This window comes from Rhinatrema bivittatum, chromosome 3 (genome assembly GCF_901001135.1).
Source record: "Rhinatrema bivittatum chromosome 3, aRhiBiv1.1, whole genome shotgun sequence".
Lineage (NCBI taxonomy): Eukaryota > Metazoa > Chordata > Amphibia > Gymnophiona > Rhinatrematidae > Rhinatrema > Rhinatrema bivittatum.
Genome location: NC_042617.1, coordinates 523315373 through 523336097, shown reverse-complemented (window position 1 = coordinate 523336097; position 20725 = coordinate 523315373). Strand labels below are relative to the sequence as shown.

The 20725-nt window shown below is 43.7% G+C and overlaps 1 protein-coding gene across 1 annotated transcript in view; it reads left to right on the top strand.

Annotated features, from left to right (window-relative positions):
• Positions 1 to 20725, top strand: part of DRC1 (dynein regulatory complex subunit 1) — a 310180-nt gene that overhangs the window by 267752 nt on the left and 21703 nt on the right. The window contains exons 14-15 of the mRNA XM_029596255.1: positions 2290 to 2444; positions 17076 to 17219. Of these exons, the coding sequence (XP_029452115.1) occupies positions 2290 to 2444; positions 17076 to 17219 (299 nt within the window). The remainder of the gene's footprint in view (positions 1 to 2289; positions 2445 to 17075; positions 17220 to 20725) is intronic.

The following is a 20725-nucleotide window of genomic DNA, read 5'->3' as shown; positions in this document are numbered from 1 at the left end:
GGGTCAATGGGCCTTTATGTTTTAAGGTTCTTGTATATAGTTAGTTTGGTAGGCAACTATCCTGCTTTGACATTGCATAATACTGACAGGCTGTGGATGGCACCTAAATTCTTGAAACTGTGGCAACGAAAATTACTTAGGTTCATTTAGAGACGTAGGCCACCCAAGGTTTCTAGCTCTGTCCGTTTTCAAGAGAAGCTGAGGGTGGGGGATCTCAGTGTTCCCAACTTACTTTGGTATTTTGTGGCATCCCAAGTGAGTGCTTTAATACATTAGCACATGAGTGATCGTTGAATTTCTCTTCTTCCCTCTCACATCTCTGGGGAGTTTAGTGAGGTGCGGAGGCGGCACAGACGCTCGGCAGGTTGACAGCCTTAGCTAGACCCCACTCCCAGGCTTGGGTTTGTTGAGCCACGTGTTAGGTCACGTCAGCATTTTCACGCACTTACATATGCACATTCTCGCAGTGGCTGTGCAGTAATATTGATGTGCATGTGGGAGCCTACTTGTGTGCGTACTGAACATGAGCACGTACTAAGCGCCTGCTTGAGCGTGTACTGAGCTCATATCTTATTTGGGCACACAAGAAAAACGAGGCAGTATGGCACCAGTGACAAAGAAATCTAAAAGCTTAGCGAACTGTGCTGCTTGCCGTATAAGGGCAATACAGCCAGGATTTCTCCAAGTCTGTGTGAGTGCTGCCAGGATGCGTGAGATGATTTGGCTACTACTGAATTTGCCAATACTGGTCCATCCCCTCGGACAGGAGGGATTCGTGCTGAAGGTGACACAATGAGGGTGTCCCCTTCTTCAGTTAACTTATGACAGAGATGTCTTCAATGGATGTTCGGTCAGAGGACGTTAGATTGGAACCTATAGGTCCTGGTATGGACCCTTCCTCCTTTTCCTGGGTGAAATTTTTCCAGGGACTACAGACCTTTCTTCCGGGGAACCCAGCAGATACCTTCGAAATCAGGGTCGCGTACTCGAGGTTCCCAGATGTCTGCCACCATTTGCAAACATTGCAGTGTACTGGTCCCTGATGATGTTCAAGAGGATGTGGATAAGGATGACTCTGATGAAGATTTGGATTTCTCCCCCTGGAAGAGGGGAAAATTCCCACAGATATAGAGTTACATAGAAATCTTCTCTGTTTCTTTCACAGAGATGAGTTGCCACGTCTTTTATCTCAGACTCTGAAGACACTTGGTGTGGCTGGGAGTGACTGTACGAGACCCTATATTGGCCACCCTTTGCAAAGTGTCATATTTCTTTCCCCTCCTGGATGCCATTCAAGTTGATTCACCTTTAATGGAGTGCTCCAGAAGCAAACTTTAAAGGGGGATGTGCTTTGGCGGGTCGTACCCCTTAGATCCAGCGGCAAGGGAACAGTTGCATTTCCCGAAGGTGGATGTACTGGTGTGTTCTATAACCAAGCGGACCATCATTCCGGTGGAAGGAGAGGCAGCTCTGAAGGATGCTCAGGATTGGAGAATTGAAGCTATCTTTAAGCAGACCTTTCAGGCCATGACAATGAATTTTCAAATTGCCTCTTGTTGCTCACTGGTGGATTGAGCTAGTCTACGTCTCTCTCAGGGGACTGATGGAGCTGGGATCGAATATCAGAATGATGATGGAACCAGGAGCCACCGTCATAGATGATGCAGACTGTGACCTTGTTCGCACTGTCACCAGAGGAGTGGCTTCCATGATAGCGGCTAGATATCAGCTGTGGCTGTGAAATTGGTCGGCGGACTGTCAAGATATTTAGTGGGTCAGTGAGAGGGAAAGTTACCTGGCTAACTTTTCCCAGTTAACTTTATCTGGATTTTTTGCAGCACTTATCTAGGTAGCTCTGCTGTTGAATAAACCCAAGTAAAGTTACCTGAGTAACTTTAGGAAAGGTATCCATCACAACCTTACTTGTCTAACTTTAGCTAGAGAGTGCTGATATCCCACGCTTTCCAGCTAAAATGTAACTGCATCCCCAGAACCTCTCCAACCCTGCCTCCTCCAGTGATTTGCTCAGACAAATTTACCTGCTCAGCAGGCAGATGTTTTAACCCCACAGATTGAATATGGATCTCCACATGTACATTTGAAAATCCACATGTAGATCATTGTTTACTCCCCTGACCAAAACACACCCCTAGGAACTCCTCTCTTTAAGCCAGCTAAAAGTACTTGTGTTATGAAAGCCTGCACTTTTAGCCATTCTGAGGGGGGACCATTTTCAACTTCAGGGAAGTTGTAATGCAATTGTATTAAGTTGACTTTAATTTTCTTCAGGAGACTAATGAACAAATAGATGAACCTGAACTTGCTCAAGATCCAGAAGAAAGCAAATGTATCCAGTTGCGCAAATTAATCTCAAAAGAGCTCGTCCACCCCAATGATGTCCTCCGTGCTCTTCGAGCTTTTGTCTTTGAATTCAAGAAACCAAGGTCTGGAGTGAATTCTGTGGGATGGTTGCATGTACTTTTGCTTTGGACTAGAATGAGTCACAAGAATAGTTATTTTAGTAGGATTGGACAGAGTAGGGCAGTATGAAAGGGAGACTGTTAGATTGAGCCTGACCTAATGGCCTGTGCTACCATATAGATAGCCCAGGCTCAAGCCCTGACTTGGGAATACTGTAGTGATAACAACTATAGCTCATCAGTAAATGCTGATAGAATCGAAACACCTTCTGATTATTTCAGGAGAAGCATTGGGTGAGTCCCAAAGGAGGTAATTTGGACCTAGAATGCTGAAGGTTATGGGGGTGCTGAAGATTGGGTAGGTGAGAAGAAAAATTGCAATTTTAAATATAATTAATTGTAATAAACATTTATTTTCAAACAGTATATCAGATGTTTCCATGATATGTGTATTGAAAATAATGTGAAAGCTCTCAGCTGTCCAGACTAACACAATTGGGCAAATATTGAAATTCGCAACCAGCTCTGTATAGGCTTCCAGGGAGTACTGCATGTAAAAAGCCTTCTTTTTTTTTCAGCATATCTTTATTGAGGAATATAACAGCAACAAACAGTGAAAGACATTAAACTAAATCATCTAGGCAGTATTCCTACCCAATTTTCCCCCAAACACAACTCCTTCCCCCCAACCCTCTCAGATGCTTTACAGTAGAAAACCCTCTAGCAGAATAAACTGCTAGGTCTAGACAAACAAGAAAGCAGCCAAAAAAAGACCAATGGCTTACAAAAAAAAGGAGCAAAAATAAGGCAAAAATAATCAGTTCGTACATACATACAAGACCAATTCATCCAGCCTCGCCTGCAAATTTCCTACAGTCATCCAGCCTTAACTGCAAGCCTCTAGCACTCTTCATGACCCACCTGCAAGATTCTAGCACTCATACAGCCTCTCCTGAAAGCCTCTAACACTCATCAAACCTGCACAGTCAAGCCTCCAACTTTCACATAGCCCCTCTCACTATCCTTCTAATCTCACAACATAGTTCTTACAAATGGCTCCATTTTTCACAATTCCAATTCTCCAACATAATCCACCACCTAAAAGAATTTCTTTCCGACATGCCCAACAACACAACCTTAAATCCCTTTCTTCAATTTTGATCACTCCTACCACGCAATTGCTAGGCCTCACCCTTTTCTCTTTAAGCCTGGTCAATGCTCAATCTCTAACGAAAAAGTCTGTAATCTTAAACGACTACCTCATCGACGTGAAACCGGAGATATGTGCAATCACTGAAACGTGGTTAAAACCAGCAGACACAGCAATAATTAATCAATTACCTACAGAGGCTTACGACTTCTTCTCGCTACCTCGTCATAAAAAAAAGGGAGGAGGTATTCTTTTAGCATCTAAAAAGGACCTCAAATTCTCTCTACAGCAATCCAATTCCAATTCTAAACTTGAATTTGGCTTCTTCACCTCAGACAAGCTCCAAATCCTTCTCGTATACGCTCCCCCAGGACTCCTGGAATCAGATGCTTCACCACTGGTCGAACTAACCTCTTCCCTCATCAACTTTGACTCGCCAGCTATCATACTAGGTGATTTCAACATGCACGTAGATAACCCTATCCCATCACATAACTGTGAAACACTACTCACAGCCTTCTCAGCGCTAGGCTTCACTCAACTAGTTAACAAACCTACTCACAAAGCCGGCCACACGTTAGACCTGATCTTCGTTAACGCTGCAATCAAGCCCGTATCTATCCCAGATTGCACAAAGGTCCCATGGTCAGATCACTACCTCATAACAACTTCATTCTCTATAAAAGATACTAGCCCGGCTTGTATTCCTTCGCCCTCCTTCACATACAGGAAAACTTGCTCCCCAGAAGACCTCAATAATCACCTATCACCTCAACTCCACAAACTGGACCTTACAGATCCGAACTCAGCACTTCGATCATGGAATACAATCACCGAAACTATAGCTAACAAGCTATGCCCTTCAATTACAAAAAAACCACACCAGAATTCCTCCAAAAGACAGCCCTGGTTCTCCTCAGAACTAAGAAAGCTCAAACTCCAACTAAGGCAAAATGAGGCTAAATGGCGCAAAAACCCAGGAACCAACACCCTTTCAATCTACAAATCATCTCTGCATCTATACAAATCAAGCACATTAAGATCTAAGAGGGACTATTACGCCTCGAAGATACACGACCTTGTATTCGATGCCAAAGCCCTCTTCAGCTATGTAGCCAACCTCACACAATTAAACCAACCAGAGATTGCACATGACCAAGCTCAATCGAAAGCGGAAGAATTAGCTCTATTCTTCAGCAACAAAATCAACACTCTTCTATCTCAGCTCCCCACTAACCCCACTGTGCCACTAACCACTCCTCAACCCTCAATCAACTACACCCAGCTAGAAGAACTTGACACAACTTCATCCATGGAGATCCAAGGAATTCTAAGGAAAATGAAACCTTCCTCCCACCCTTCAGACCACATCCCAGCCAAACTACTACTATCAATTCCGGATTCGATCTCCAAAACCCTGGCAGATATCATAAATTGTTCCCTCTCACAAGGACTCTACCCTGACAACCTTAAACTAGCATCACTCAAACCCCTTCTCAAAAAACCAAATCTTGACCCAAACGATCCTAACAATTTTAGACCGATAGCCAACCTCCCCTTCATAGCCAAGATAATGGAAAAATTGGTAAACTCTCGACTCTCAAACTTCCTTGAAGACAATAACCTACTATTCCCATCTCAATACGGATTCCGTAAAACCTTAAGCACGGAAGCCCTCCTCATCTCTATGACCGACCACATCATCTTAGGCTTAGACAAAGGACAATCCTTCCTTCTGATCCTACTCGACCTTTCATCTGCATTTGACACGGTCAATCACGCTCTTCTCATCAACCAACTAACAGCCATAGGTATCTCTGGCACTGCCCTATCTTGGTTTAGAACCTTCCTCAGCAACAGAGGATATAAGGTTAAGATTCATAATAAAGAATCCTCTCTTCACCCCGCGTCAGTAGGAGTCCCTCAGGGCTCGTCCCTGTCTCCAACCTTGTTTAACATTTATCTGTTACCCTTATGTGAACTTCTCTCTGACCTCAATCTCAAACACTTCCTCTACGCTGACGATATTCAGGTACTGATCCCCATCAAGGAGTCACTCGCAAAAACACTATCTCACTGGGAAACCTGCCTCCAAAATATCAAACAGCGTCTCACAAGTCTCAACCTGATACTAAATTCATCAAAAACGGAACTTCTAATCATCACACCAGAAAACAGCTCCCTCACACACACTCATCCAACCTTACCAAACACCACACAAGTGAGAGACCTAGGAGTTCTAATTGATAATCACCTAAACCTGAAAGCGAACATCAACAAAACCACTAGAGACTGCTTTTATAAGCTCCAAGTGCTGAAAAGAATACGACCTCTCTTCCACACACATGACTTTAGAACAATTCTACAATCAATCATTTTCGCAAAGCTGGACTATTGTAACTCCATCATGCTTGGTCTACCTTCATCACACACCAAACCATTACAAATGGTCCAAAATGCCTCCGCCCGTATACTCACTAACACCAGGAGAAGAGAACACATAACCCCTATCCTGATGGGCCTCCACTGGCTACCCATCCACTTCCGAATAATCTACAAGGCCATTCTCACCATTTTCAAAAACATCCATCAATTAGCCCCAATCGACCTCCATATCCCCCTCCGATTACACCACTCAACAAGACCGACAAGAGATGCTTACAAAGGTTCACTTCAAGTTCCTCCAGCCAAAACGACCAGACACATCACGCTCAGAGATCGGGCCTTCTCCACAGCCGGTCCAACTTTATGGAACTCCATTCCCCCGGATCTCAGAATGGAACTCAGCATCTCAACATTCAAGAAAAGACTCAAGACGTGGCTGTTCACGCAGGCCTTTCCTAACTCAAACATTACTTAACTCCCTTAAATTATCAATCATTAATAGCCACCTCTTATAATGTTTTTGTATATATATATATATATCTGATCTTCATTTTCCTTCTTACCCCAAGTTATTGATTCCCTGTTACATGTAACTGCTTTTCTGCACCATTGTTCAAATTGTAAAGTTTATTTGAGTTTCACCCCTGTTTCTTGTGAACCAGCATGATGGGACTACCGTCTTGAATGTTGGTATATAAAAAAAACTTAAATAAAAAAATAAACTTAAGTTCGTCAAAGTAAGGACAAGCCGCAACAGTTGGTATATTGTCCACTATTTAAATGCAGTCATATAGTTAGACTTCCAAAGGAAAAAGATCCCACATAGTGTCAGGCAAAGATTGAAAGAACATAAACCAAACATCCTTAAAGAATCATTTCTTTTTGCAGGAAAAACGCCAGTAAAAAGAACCATACTCCAACTGGAAAAGTTCAGTCATTAACAATCTCCACATGTCCCTGGTGGGAGGAGTAGGTTTGATCCAGTTAAGCAAGATACATTTTTTTGCAATCAAACAAACCTTGGAAAGAAACAAAATATTGTCAGAGTTAATACTTTCAGCTCCATTGTCATTATTTAAATGGCAAACTGAGCAAGACCAGCAAATCTCCATATATAATAGAACAGAGATCTGGCTACAAACAGACTCCCAAAACCCCTGTAAAGGCTTGCAGTTCCACAAGCAATGGATTAATGCCTGAGAACAGCCGCATTTGAGACAATCACTAGCTGCAATTAGCCCCACCCTATGTGCACACATTGGCAAGAAACAGTTCTATGGAAAATTCTAGCTTGCATTTCCCTAAGATATTATTGGTTATCTTATTTATTGAAACATAATAATCTTTCAGCATAAGAGCATCAAGTTCCTCTGTGACATCTGCCTGCCACTTCCGAACAAGATTGTCCTTATTGAATATGATTTAGTACATTGAAAGAAGGTATATAATCAAGACAGGGAACCTTGTTTAGCCACAAATAATTTGAGTAAGAGAGTGAAAGAGGGGTTATTTATTGCCCCCATTACCACCTTGATAAGTCTGTGAAAGAATGCCCGAAGCTGCTCATAGAGTAAGAAATGACCACTGTGAATCCCCAGCCGTTCCTGACATGCCAGAAAAGAATGAAAGTGTCCCGAGACAGGGTCTACAAAGTCTTTTAGGAGCCATTCTGGTGAGATGTTCAGATTGTGTTGTTTAGGTAACACGAAGGAGGGAAAGCTTGGGTTACCCCGGAAGGGTAGTTGCAATGATACATGTACTGGCAACAATAAAAGTTTACACATTGCTGCCCAAACTCACCTCACAGACCTAACTAAGCCAAACGACAATTGGCAGCCCCATAACTCACCCATAGTTAGGGCTGTTCAGTTTGGAGAAGAGATGACTGAGGGGGGATATGATAGAAGTCTACAAAATCATGAGAGGACTTGAACAAGTTAATGTAAATCAGTTATTTACTCTCCCAGACAATAGAAGGACCGGGGGCACTCCATGAAGTTAGCATTTCATTTAAAATAAATCAAAGAAAATTCTTTTTCACTCAGTGCATAGTTAAGCTCTGGAATTCATTTCCAGAGGATGTGGTTACAGAAGTTAGTATAACTGGGTTTAAAAAAGGTTTGGATAAGTTCCTAGAGGAAAAATCCATAAACTTCTATTATGGTAGTTAATAAGCAGTAGTAGCTTGTGATTTATCTAATATTTAGGTACTTGCTAGGTACTTGTGACTTGGATTGGCCACTGTTGGAAACAGGATACTGGGCTTGATGGACCCTTGGTCTGACCCAGTATGGTATAACTTATGTTCTTATGATCTTATGTTCTTTTGGATCCAGGGGAGCACATAAGGTAAAGATCAAGTGGTAATCAGTATATTCAGAGGTAGCATAAATCCAATTCTTTAAAAATCTTAAATTTGCAGCCCAAGTGTAGGCTAAAGTCGGGAACACCCAGACCCCCTTGCACTCTCGGGGCGGACAGAGTGGCATATGATAGACACACCCTCTTACCCCACCAAATGAATTTTCTCAGAATTTGCTGTAGGACCGCTGTTCTTTCATCCACAAATAACCAGGAAGCATAAGAAAGAGATATAGTCATTTAGGGGTGATAATCATTTTTATTACCGCAATTTGCCCCTGAATCGTCAGAGGGAGGGAATGCCAACTCTCCAGTTTCTGATACAGTTTCTCAATAAGCAGTGGAATATTGATAAGGAACCACTGTGCTAGATTCCTATGAATATGGATACCTAAGTATTTAATAGTGTTCCCTGTCCAATTTACCAAGAGGTCACTCCAGTCTTGCTATAGCAACACAGCTATATCTAGTGCCTCAGTTTTATCCAAGCTGAGGTTAAACCCAGAAACTAACTGGTATTCTGAAAAACTTTTTAGCGCTTCTGGAAGCGCCTTTCTAGCATTAGACAAGAGTAACAAAATGTCATCTGCAAACAAAAGGGTTTTGAATTGCAGAGGTCCCACATACAGCCCTGGTGGATTTTGATTAGTGGCTCCACAATCAAAATAACCAAAAGCGGGGAAAGGGGGCAGCTTTGTCTTGTACTTCTACGAAGAAGGAAAGCCTCAGACCAGTGGCCTTAAACCAGTATTCTGGCCGTGGGGTTGGTATACAGCAAAGTAATATATTGATAAATTTCCCCCGAAAATCCAAACTTTTGCAGCACATGACGCAAAAAGGGCCAAGCCACCCTGTCAAAATCCTTCTCCTCATCACAGCTCACCAAGAGAGGGTCTGTATTAGAGTTGTGGAGGCAGCTTTCCAAGGTAGCCTGTACCTTATGTATATTGACTGTAGAGCGCCTCACTTATATAAAGCCCATTTGATCAGGTGAGATTACCTTAGGCATTACATCAAACGATTCGCCAAGATTTTTGCATAAATCTTAATATCCAGGTTAAGGAGGGATATCGGCTGGGAAGATGATGGGAGATGGGCATCCCTCCCTGGTTTGGGTAGGACAACTATGGTAGCTTCCCTCATGGCATCAGGCATTGACCCCCTGGAGCACATAGCTTCGTAAACTAGCTGTAAACTATCAGGAATATCATTTATCAACGACTTATAAAAGAAAGCATTGAGTCTATCAGGGCCTGGTGCCTTCATTAAAGGCAAAGATTTAATAATCTCGTTCACCTCTTCCACATAAGAGCATAAGAAATTGCCATGGTGGGTCAGACCAAGGGTCTATCAAGCCCAGCATCCTGTTTCCAACAGAGGCCAAACCAGGGCACAAGAACCTGGCAATTACCCAAACACTAAGAAGATCCCATGCTACTGATGCAATTAATAGCAGTGGCTATTCCCTAAGTAAACTTGATTAATAGCCGTCAATGGACTTCTCCTCCAAGAGCTTATCCAAACCTTTTTTGAACCCAGCTACACTAACTGCACCAACCACATCCTTTGGCAACAAATTCCAGAGCTCTACTGTTCGTTGAGAGAAAAATAATTTTCTCCGATTAGTCTTAAATGTGCTACTTCCTAACTTCATGGAATGCCCCCTAGTCCTTCTATTATTTGAAAGTGTAAATAACCGTGTCACATCTACTCGTTCAAGACTTCTCATGATTTTAAAGACCTCTATCATATCCCCCCCCTCAGCCGTCTCTTCTCCAAGCTGAACAGCCTTAACCTCTTCAGCCTTTCCTCATAGGGGAGCTGTTCCATCCCCTTTATCATTTTGGTTGCCCTTCTCTGCACCTTCTCCATCGCAACTATATCTTTTTTGAGATGCGGTGACCAGAATTGTACACAGTATTCAAGGTGCAGTCTCACCATGGAGCGATATAGAGGCATTATGACATTTTCCTTTTTATTAACCATTCCCTTCCTAATAATTCCTAACATTCTGTTTGCTTTTCTGACTGCTGCAGCACACTGAGCCGACGATTTTAAAGTATTATCCACTATGATGCCTAGATATTTTTCCTGGGTGGTAGCTCCTAATATGGAACCTAACATCGTGTAACCTACAGCAAGGGTTATTTTTCCCTATATGCAACACCTTGCACTCGTCTACATTAAATTTCATCTGCCATTTGGATGCCCAATCTTCCAGTTTTGCAAGATCCTCCTGTAATGTATCACAGTCCGCTTGTGATTTAACTACTCTGAATAATTTTGTATCATCCGCAAATTTGATAACCTCACTCATCGTATTCCTTTCCAGATCATTTATATATATATTGAAAAGCACCGGTCCAAGTACAGATCCCTGAGGCACTCCACTGTTTACCCTTTTCCACTGAGAAAATTGACCATTTAATCCTACTCTCTGTTTCCTGTATTTTAATCAATTTGTAATCCATGAAAGGACATCACCTCCTATCCCATGACTTTTTTTAGTTTTCATAGAAGCCTCTCATGAGGGACTTCAGTATCCTGATTTAATTTCTGTAAGTCCTCTGCGGTAGGCATAGGAAACTCTGTGTTCCAGAAAATTGGATATTAAAGCCAGATCTAAGGCCTCCGCAGAGTAAAGATTCTGGTAATACTCAGAGAAATCTTGCGCAATATCCATTGTTGAGGTCTTGACAAGGCCCTGTTCAGTTTTGATGGAAGGAATACATTTGGGAGGATCTTGCCTCTTTAATAACTTAGCCAACAAGCGACCCGACTTATTCCCGAAGTGAAACAGAGGTACCTCATGTGTCACAGGGAGTCTACAGCCTTGGCATGCAACAGATTATTGAGTGTCATTTGTGTGGTTTTACATTCCTCCAAATAAGGGCTCACCGAGTCATTAATCATTTTCTGTTTTTAGTCCCTTAGTTTCATTTCTAAACTAATAAGGTCTGAGTGTAACTGTTTCCGTTTAAAAGTAACATAACTAATGATATCACCCCTGAGTGTTACGTACGGGGGTGTTTAGTGTGCCCTTGGGCCTCAGCCTGGGCCCAGACCTTCAGGGCCGAGCTGAGGGTTGATGGTGGCTCCGATTGGCTGACGGGCTGACCTTCTGCCAGGCCTGCAAGCCCCCAAGGCCAACATCCAAGGATGTTGGAAGGTGAATGGTCCTTCGACCATGCCGAGCCCTTTCGGACCTGCTGCGAACAGCATGGAGCAGCAGGCCTGGCCTGAGGTTGAGGGCAGACGGAGGCCTTCACACGTAGACAGGAATATGAAGAATACGGGGGCATCTCAGACGAGACTGGGTTGATGCGACGGCATCCTTGACGAAGACACAGGGTTGATGCGACAGCATCACTGACATAGACACTTGGCTGATGCGACGGCATCACTGACGTAGACACTTGGCTGACGCGACAGCATCACGGGCATGACGAGGAACTTGACATCCAAACAGGCAAATCACAAGGCAGGAGGACATTGGCACTGTCTCTCAGGGCGCCCTACTCAGCCCACCCGCGGGACTGAGTCGCGGACCACCCTGTCCCACTGCACGCCCTACACAGCCCTTGCAGGCTGGTCACGGACCACGAGGAGAGTGGGACAGCGCAGGGAAGACCCAGGCAAGGAGGGACTCCAATGACGAAGCCGGTGTTACCCGAAGCTCCCTCTAAGGCTGGCGGGAACGGAGGCTCAGGAGCACAGGACACACAGTCCACCTGTAGGCTGGTCCACTCGGGCACAACCTCATCCGAGGGACCCCGGCCTCACAGGTACCGGAAGGCTCAAGATCACTGCAGACGAAGACGCAGGGAAGAACATCCTGGCCGGCAGACACATCAGGATAAGGAAAATCATGGCGGAACATCAGGACATAGTCAGGGACCTCAGGCAAGACATCAAGACACGAAGACGTAGTATAAAAGCAGACGAGATGAGGAGCTCCACAAAGAACGGAAGACCTTACAAAGCTCTGGCAGGCCGGAGCCTCCAGAGGGAAGTCACGATGATGCAAGGCAAAGACAGACTGAAGTTGAAGTCCTTTTATAGGGCTGCAGACCGGCGACTCCCTGGGAGGAGTTTGGCAGGCCCCACACCTAGCTGGCCCTATAACTACGGAGAAGTGCTGCGGGCCAGCCCCTAGGGAAGGGCGTGGCTCAAACCGGAAGTCCATGCAAACACAAGCAGCCCCAGGCAGGCCCCAAGGACATCAAGGCCTCCCAGGCTCTGGAGCAAATCCTGGACAGTTCGCAGGCGAGACCCTGGCTTGGAGCGGCCTCCAGGAAGAGGTAAGGAGCCTCCCGTAGCCCTGCTACAGGAGGGTTCATAACACTGAGGACCGACTTAGCTGTTTCCCAGAACAACAGTGGTTGCTTTAAGTGTTGCCCATTAAATTCAACATATTCTTGCCATTTACGCTGTAGATAAGAAGGAATCTCCGGGTCAGTGAACAAGCTAAAGGGCATTTTTCTCTGATCCGCCCCTCGAGACTTCCCTATCATCATAGTACCCAGTACAGGACAGTGATCAGAGATAAGTAATCCTCTATGGATACTTTAGAAAAACAAGGCAATAGGCACTCTGAGACCAGTAAATGATCAATCCTGGTCCTAGTCAGATGGGCCCTATCCATGTGGGTAAAATCCTATTCACCCAGATTTATTTATTTTATTTATTTAAAAACTTTTCTATACCGTCGCTAAGTTATATACCATCGCAACGGTTTACAAATAGGCACATAGACTAAGGTAAGTAAATGTAGGGTATCGTACATTCTAACAGGTGCCAATAAAGTTTGGTTACAATTTCATAAATAAAATCATTATTTGAGTAATGTTGGTCAAGTTCAGGTATATTATTGAGTTACTATCTCTTTGAGATATTACTTCTTAAATGTAGGATTGAGTAAATTCATTCTCATCTGCATTACCCTGTACTTTCATTCTCTACCCTCCACACTCTTTAGTGAAGGCTTTTTTAAAGAGCCATGTTTTTAAATTTTTCTTAAATGTTTTGAGATTATTCAAGCAATCTTAAGTTGTTATACAAAAATTGGGGACCCTTAGTCTCACTCATGAGATGACCACCTCTAGACAGTTATCTATCCAATCTCTGGATCGATAACACAGTTGAGGTTGCCCCCCATTAGCACCAAGTAATCACCCAGCTGAGAAATTTGGGAAAGTAATTCTGCAAAAAATGAATAATTATAAGTGTTTGGAGTGTATGCTGAAACTAAAATTACATTAGATCCCATCATCTTCCCCAGCAAAATAATATACCTCACACGCGGATTGGCCATACTCTTTAGCAATTGGAAAGAGACCGCTTTGTGAATAAGTATAGCTACACCACAACTTTTGGTGGTTCCAGTGGCGGCGAAAACTTGTGCTACCTATCTCTTTCTTAGTTTAGCAGCCTCTACTGGCCTTAAATGAATCTCTTGAAGGAACACTACCTTGGAGTGAAGCTTATTCAGTCGGGTCAATACTTTTTCTCTTTTCACTGGACCTCCCAATCCGGCCACATTCCAAGTAACTAGATTAAACACCATAAGTATCAGATAATCTGGAATAATCGCCTGACACTGCAAACAAGATCCACCTCGTGCTGCACACAGGCCCCCCAATGCTTACAAAAGAACCAGTACCCTGTGCTCTGGATAATGTAAGAGCCATAGACTGAGAAAGACATCCTTGAGATGAAAAGACCACAAAAAAAGTTAATGTCAGCATCTGACCCCCCACCCCCCCACCCCAGAAAAAGAAATGATACAGCATATATGGAACATTCTCCCAGGACAAGCAGGATGGTAGTCCTCACATGTGGGTAATGTCACTGGACAGAGCCCTATCACAGAAAACTTTTCTGTCAAAGTTTCTAGAATTTTTGACTGGCACACTAAGCATGCCTGCATGCCATAATTCCTGTAGCCACAGGGATCTCCCTTCAGTCTTTTCTTTTCCGCACTGCAGTTTGCCTCACGGTTAGGAGCTCTGTGAGAACTCTCTCACAAAAATTTTCCTCACGGAAAAAACCTGAAGATTACTCAAATAAAGTTCCCTCATAGGGGTCTCCCATCGCGATATTGTTTTTCATCGCTCGGTGAGTAAGTATTCACTGTCCCCGGTCGGTTCCTGCCCCTACCTTTTTCGGTGTCCACAGGCCATTGATGTTTTTTGGGCCTCAACCTCTGCCATTACGGTAACAGGTTTTAGAAAATGTCTGGAGTGCCCCCGTTCCATGTTGATTACCGACCAGCATAATGTCTGTGTGCTGTGCCTCGGCTCATCACACAACGTTTCTCACTGCCCAAGTTGTGCCCAGATAACTCCGAAGGGTAGGTGGGCTCACCTCGACAAGATGGAGACCCTGTTTAAAATCAAGTTGACTCCATCGACGTCCACCCAATCGTCACCGGCAGGAGCATCGAAGAAATTAGTCATCAAACCTCGCTGGGAGCACCAGGGCAGCGGTGACTGTCCGTCACCGACTCCATCTAAGGCATCCATGTCGTCTTCCTCGGTGCCAGAGAAAGACCGGACCGAGCACCGAGAGAAGCATCGACACCGGCATCGACGCAAGTTTACTACCGGTGCCGGCATTGGCCTCAGTGGCTATCGAGCTGATTGCGAAGAGGACACGGGTAGAGGAGCCTTTAACCCCCTCTCCACCTGAGAAACTAAGGCGATCCCCACCGATATCGGTGCTGGATACTGAGCCCCCACAAGACCCTGTGGAGGTATGAGTAGTGCCTAGCCTGCCTCCCCTGTAGCTGTGTTATTTGCACCAGCTTTTAGGGAGGAACTGGATGGCTTCATCCGCCAGGCACTGTTCGATGCTGTCCGAGACTTACAGCCATCGATGCCGGCCCCCATACCAACACAGACACCGGCGTCATCGATATTTGCACCGTTTCTAACCAGACTGAATACACTCATCGGTGCCCTACCGACACAACCCAGGCCACCGATGCCAAAGCAACCCCCAAAGTCTCTGAAAGCCCCGATTCCCATTCTGGGGTCCTCAGAAGACGAAGGCATGGACTCCAGTTCTCTCCAAACACCAATTCCACCGATGCCGGAAATGATGCCTGGTCCATCAGGGCTCTCGGGACCGAGAGGCCCGTGTTTCCCCTCGATGCCTTCGGTGCCGTCGAAACCCACATAGGTGCCACCGCATCATCCATCAAGGCCATCGAAGGATCCATCAGTGCCAACATGTCCTACAGCACCAACCTTCTTCCCTCCTTCTGGATCTCGACTAGAGACCTTTTCTGACACATGGGAAGATGTGGACACCGACACATCCACGGAGGACATCTTATCAGAACCATCTCCTCCGGAAGAAAGGAGAAAATCTCCCCCAGAAGATCTCTCCTTTGCTAATTTTGTAAGGGAGATATCAGAGACAATCCCCTTTGACCTGATTACAGAGAAGGATACATGCCATAAAACATTGGAAGTTCTCCAATTTGTGGATGCCCCGAAAGAAGTTATGGCTATCCCTGTCAATGAAGTGCTAGTGGACCTCCAACATTGTCTCTGGAAGCATCCTTGTGCTGTTCAGCCAGTGCTACAGGATCACTTTTTGCTGCACCAGGGTGATGTTCTCCTACTGGGAGACCTTTCTGATCCGAGGCAGCACTGGGGCTAACATACTGGATTTGGGACTTGGCTACTATGTCCCTGAAGGTCTCATCAATGTACCTCTCTGTCTGCCTCAGCTCCTCCAAGTCTGCTACTCTAGCCTCCAGAGATCAGACTAGTTCCCTGAGAGCCAGGAGCTCTTTGTACCGAGTACACACATACAATCTCTCACCGGCGGGTAAATAATCATACATGTGACACTCAATGCAAAAGACTGGAAAGCCCTCCTCTTGCTGCTGGACTGCTGCCTTCATCTTAGTTTTATTGAGTTCCTAGTTACGTTTAGGATACTAAGGGAGATGGAATGAGAGTACTTTAAATTTACAGGTGAATTTACTAATTAATCAGCTAGTGTCCTACAAGGGGATGATTAAACTTTCAATAAGGGCTGGAACAATAGTATGATTTAGATAAGTCTTTGATTGATTTTTAATGAGAAAGTGTCTCGTGCCTAAAAATCAAAGGTTGAGTGGGTGGGAAAGACAGACACTAGAATTAACTATCTCTGGCTTGCTTATTATTTCAGACACACACAAACTCTAAAGAATATATCCCTTAATTTCACCTTTCACCAAACTTTTATAAGCCCAAAAATTTCTGAAAGCTATACTTACCAATCCTCTATAATCACTGTTAAATTAATCTTCACTCAGTTAATGGAAGGGTTTGAGATTCGCGCGCCTTCCTCCTCTACTGCAAAGGGTGAGGGCCTCTGAAAGCTGGGGCTGTGGAAGTCAATCCCTGGATCACTTCCGGTGATCTCTGGACTCCTCTCTCGGGGGATGCTGGGAACAGTATGCAGATGAGCCTTCTGGTCCTCCTCTACTGCATATTCATTTGTATGTCTATGTTAGTTACCTGAAGTAATGGACATATATATTTTTCCAGTTGTATACCAAAAGTGCAAATATCTGTGATATGTTGAAGTTTCTATAGTTTCCAGTTATGCCTTCCCCATTTACATACATAATGATTCCAGTAAGATTCCTTGGTAAACTCAGAATTCTTTAATACAAAGATCTACTGCATTGATATAATTAAAAAAAAAAAGGATTTCTGTACAACAAAATAATTCTGATTATTTTACCTGTGATTTAGAGAAAAATCTTTTCAGAAAAAGATATCTTTAGATCAGCGAGACAACAGTGAAGATGCTGCATACTGGGAGGCCTTGGCAAAAGTCATTCCCGAGGAAAAGCTAAGGTTTTGGAATGCACTGGAAGTCGCGCTAGAGAAATATTAGTAAGTGCACCTGTGACTGGCTACACCCTTCCTCTCTTTTATACCACTTCATTAACTGCAGTCAACAGGATTACAATCACCATTATTACACCTTTTAGTGGCATAATAACATTCATTGTGGCTATGCCGCCATTAAACCTCTTTTTGTGCTAATACAGAGTAGTTTTATACCAGCCTGCATCTAGAAAATACAAGCAGACTTCAGCCCTAATTTTCCAAGTGGTCTTATAGTAAGTCCACTTTGAAAATCAGCAGGTATATGTGGAACTCTGGTGGCCTATAGATATACATTTGTATCTATGTGGGAGTAGGCATTAATGTGTACACATATATTTATACGCATACTTTCAAAAATGCAAAAGTGGTTTCCCCGCTCCATCTCTGCCCCCCAGGAATGGGTGAAAGTACCTGCGAAATTGCTTCCGCAATTACTTTTATGGGAATAACCCCCAGGGTAAATTTCAGAAGCACTTATGGGCTTTATGAAAATTAGCCCCATATTGTTTACTGTTATGATATCACTTACTAATGCAGTTTCTCTTGTTATGATCAGAAAATGGAAATTTTGTACTGGCAGAAAAGTGGGTATTAACTAATAGTAAAAGTGCAGTAGTTTAAAATGTTATTAAAACTATTTGAAGTATGTTCTTGTGAGGGTGTCTTGAAATGGTACTTTATTGGATAATTGCCCTTGTCTATTTATTAGTTCTTTGGCCTTTGGCTTGCCTGCTTGGTATATCTTTTAGCATGGATGGTTTTCTGACAGAGAAGACTACTGATGCAGACACTACCACTCATCAAAATTATGCCATTTAGTATTATAGTACTTACAGTTACAGTTAGTATAGCTATGTTTAAAAAAGGATTGGATAAGTTCTTGGAGGAAAAGTCCATTTCCTGTCGATAGCAGGGCTGAATTAGCCATGCGGTCATGGGATCTGTCAATCAGGTCCGGGAGGCGGAGCTTGTCAAAGCAGAGATTAGAGCTTTGCTCTCTGCGGCTGCGTGTGTGTTCCCGCGCAGGAAAGTAACGGAATTTCCTCAGTCTGTTTTTTCCGTGAGCGGGATCGCACGTGGAGCTGTTCTTCTCCTCAGCGTTAAAAAATAGAAATGTCAAAATCAGGGTTTAAACCCTTAATTGCGGTAAGGTAATGTCGGTCACAGATGGTCATGACCGATGTTACCGATGCCTGGGGCCAGATCACAATCGTGAGGATTGTGATTATTGTTCAAGAATGTCGCCAAGAGCCCTAAAACAACGGGCCTATAGGAATCAGCCCTTGATGAAATAAAAAATCTACTCATGGAAAACTTTCTTGCAATCAACACCAACAAGACAGAACTCCTCATCATTACACCATACAAGAACACCACCTCTAACACTTCACCTTCACCTACTTCAACTACAGACCATTTCAAGCTGAAACATGTCTGCAGCCTTGGGGTCATGATTGATAATCACTTCTCCTTGAAGAATTTCATCTCGAACACGATCAAGAGTGGCTTCTTCAAGTTACATACACTGAAAAGGATTAAACCGCTATTACATTCTCAGGACTTCCAGACTGTGTTACAAGCCACAATTCTACCAAAAATTGACTATCGTAATGCATTACTTCTGGGTCTCCCGAAAAACACAATTCAACCCTTACAGATGTTGCAGAATGCCGCTGCTCGTTTACTTACGAACATGCGACGACATGAACACATTACACCAGCTCTCATGTTCCTACATTGGCTGCCCGTATCCTACAGGATTACATTTAAAGTTCTCTCTCTCATCCACAAATCAATTCACAACCAAGAGATGCAATGGTATTCTGATCAGTTTATTTTTCACACTTCCAACAGACCAATTAGAAATATTCACCAAGCGAAATTAACTGCTCATCCTCTAAAACTCATTAAACATGTATCCACCAGAGACCGCTCATTCTCCATAGCTGGTATCAAAATCTGGAACAACATGCTGTTGGACCTGCGTCTTGAATCCTGTCACAAAACTTTCAAACAAAACCTTAAAACATGGTTGTTTGAACAAGCCTTCTATCAATGATTTCTATCTATCCTAAAATTCAGCAATCCCATTTTATCTTATCCCATTATCCCTTACCTGCTCCATATTCTTACTCTCTCTATTTGTTTATTGCATAATTCTTTGACTTTACCCCTCCCCCTGTCTTTCAACTTCTGTATATAGACTCTAATGTGACATAGGACTTTGCCCTCGACAGTTTATTGTTCCTGCGTAATTCTTGAATATTAATATATTATGGTTATTATAGTTAATGAAGTTAGCATATTTCCCTTGAATTCCGTTATTTTATTTATTGTAAAGCATGTAGCTGTTAAATGTAAAGCCTGTTTCTGATAAATGTTCTACTGTTTAAACTGTTATATGTAAAGCCTGTTGCTAATTTATTGTTTTCCTGTAAACCGAAGTGATGTATAACTATACGTACCTCGGTATAAAAGAATCTATAAATAAATAAATAAATAAATAAATATAGACTTCAGGAACTTTTTGCCTCATCGGAGCCATCGGAGGCTTATTCGTCACCTGGCCCTACTTCCTTACAGGCTCCCTTAAAAAAGAGGGCATCGTCATGGGAACTTCAATCCTCCAAAATTGGAGGTAAGGACTTGACGAACCAGCAAGGGCAATTGGATTTTAAAAAATCCACAGTCCCAGAATCGCCAGCGCAGGAGACATCGGCGCCAGACATCCAAGTGCCTAAAACTTCTGCGCCTAAAATACCTTCTGCGCACAAGACAGATGTGCGCACAGCGCCGAAGACACTTAGGCACAGGACGCCGAAAGACCCTGCGCGCACGGCGCAGAAAACTTCATGCATGGCGCCGAAGATGCCTGTGCACACAGAAGCAGCAACACCTGCACGCATGGCGCTAACGACATCTACACGCATGGCGCAGGATCTGTCTGTACGCATGGTGCCGGAGACATCGGCGCCAATCACTCCTGCATGCATAGAACAAAAAAGATATGCGCACAAGAGCTGTGCACATAAACCCAAATCGGCGCACAAATCACCAGTTCCCTGTACGTACCTGGATCAGTCCAGACAGTGGGTTATATCCCCTGACCAGCAGATGGAGTCAGAACAGAGTTTGAGAGCGTCAGCATATAGAGTAGTGCACCCTCTGCTGGAGCCCAGTATTCTTCTGACTCCAGCAGATGTGAGTGGGGGGATCCACTAGCTCCCCCAGATTGACAGGGTTTCATCATTTTTGGTTATTTCTTTCTTTTTCTCCACAGTATTTCCCTGTCTTATGTTTCTCTTCATTTTGGATCCTTAAAATTTAAAAAAAAAAAAAGACTTTTCAATTTTTGTGGAGGCGTGTGTCTGTGGCTCTGCCTTCTCTATTCTGTACTCCTTTCCTCTTCCATTGGGGTAAGTGGAAGTTTTTTGAGTTTCTTTCTCCACAGGTTTGCTTCTTTTTGGTGGTGCCCCGTGGATGCCGGTGGTTCCGGCCGCTCCACGCGT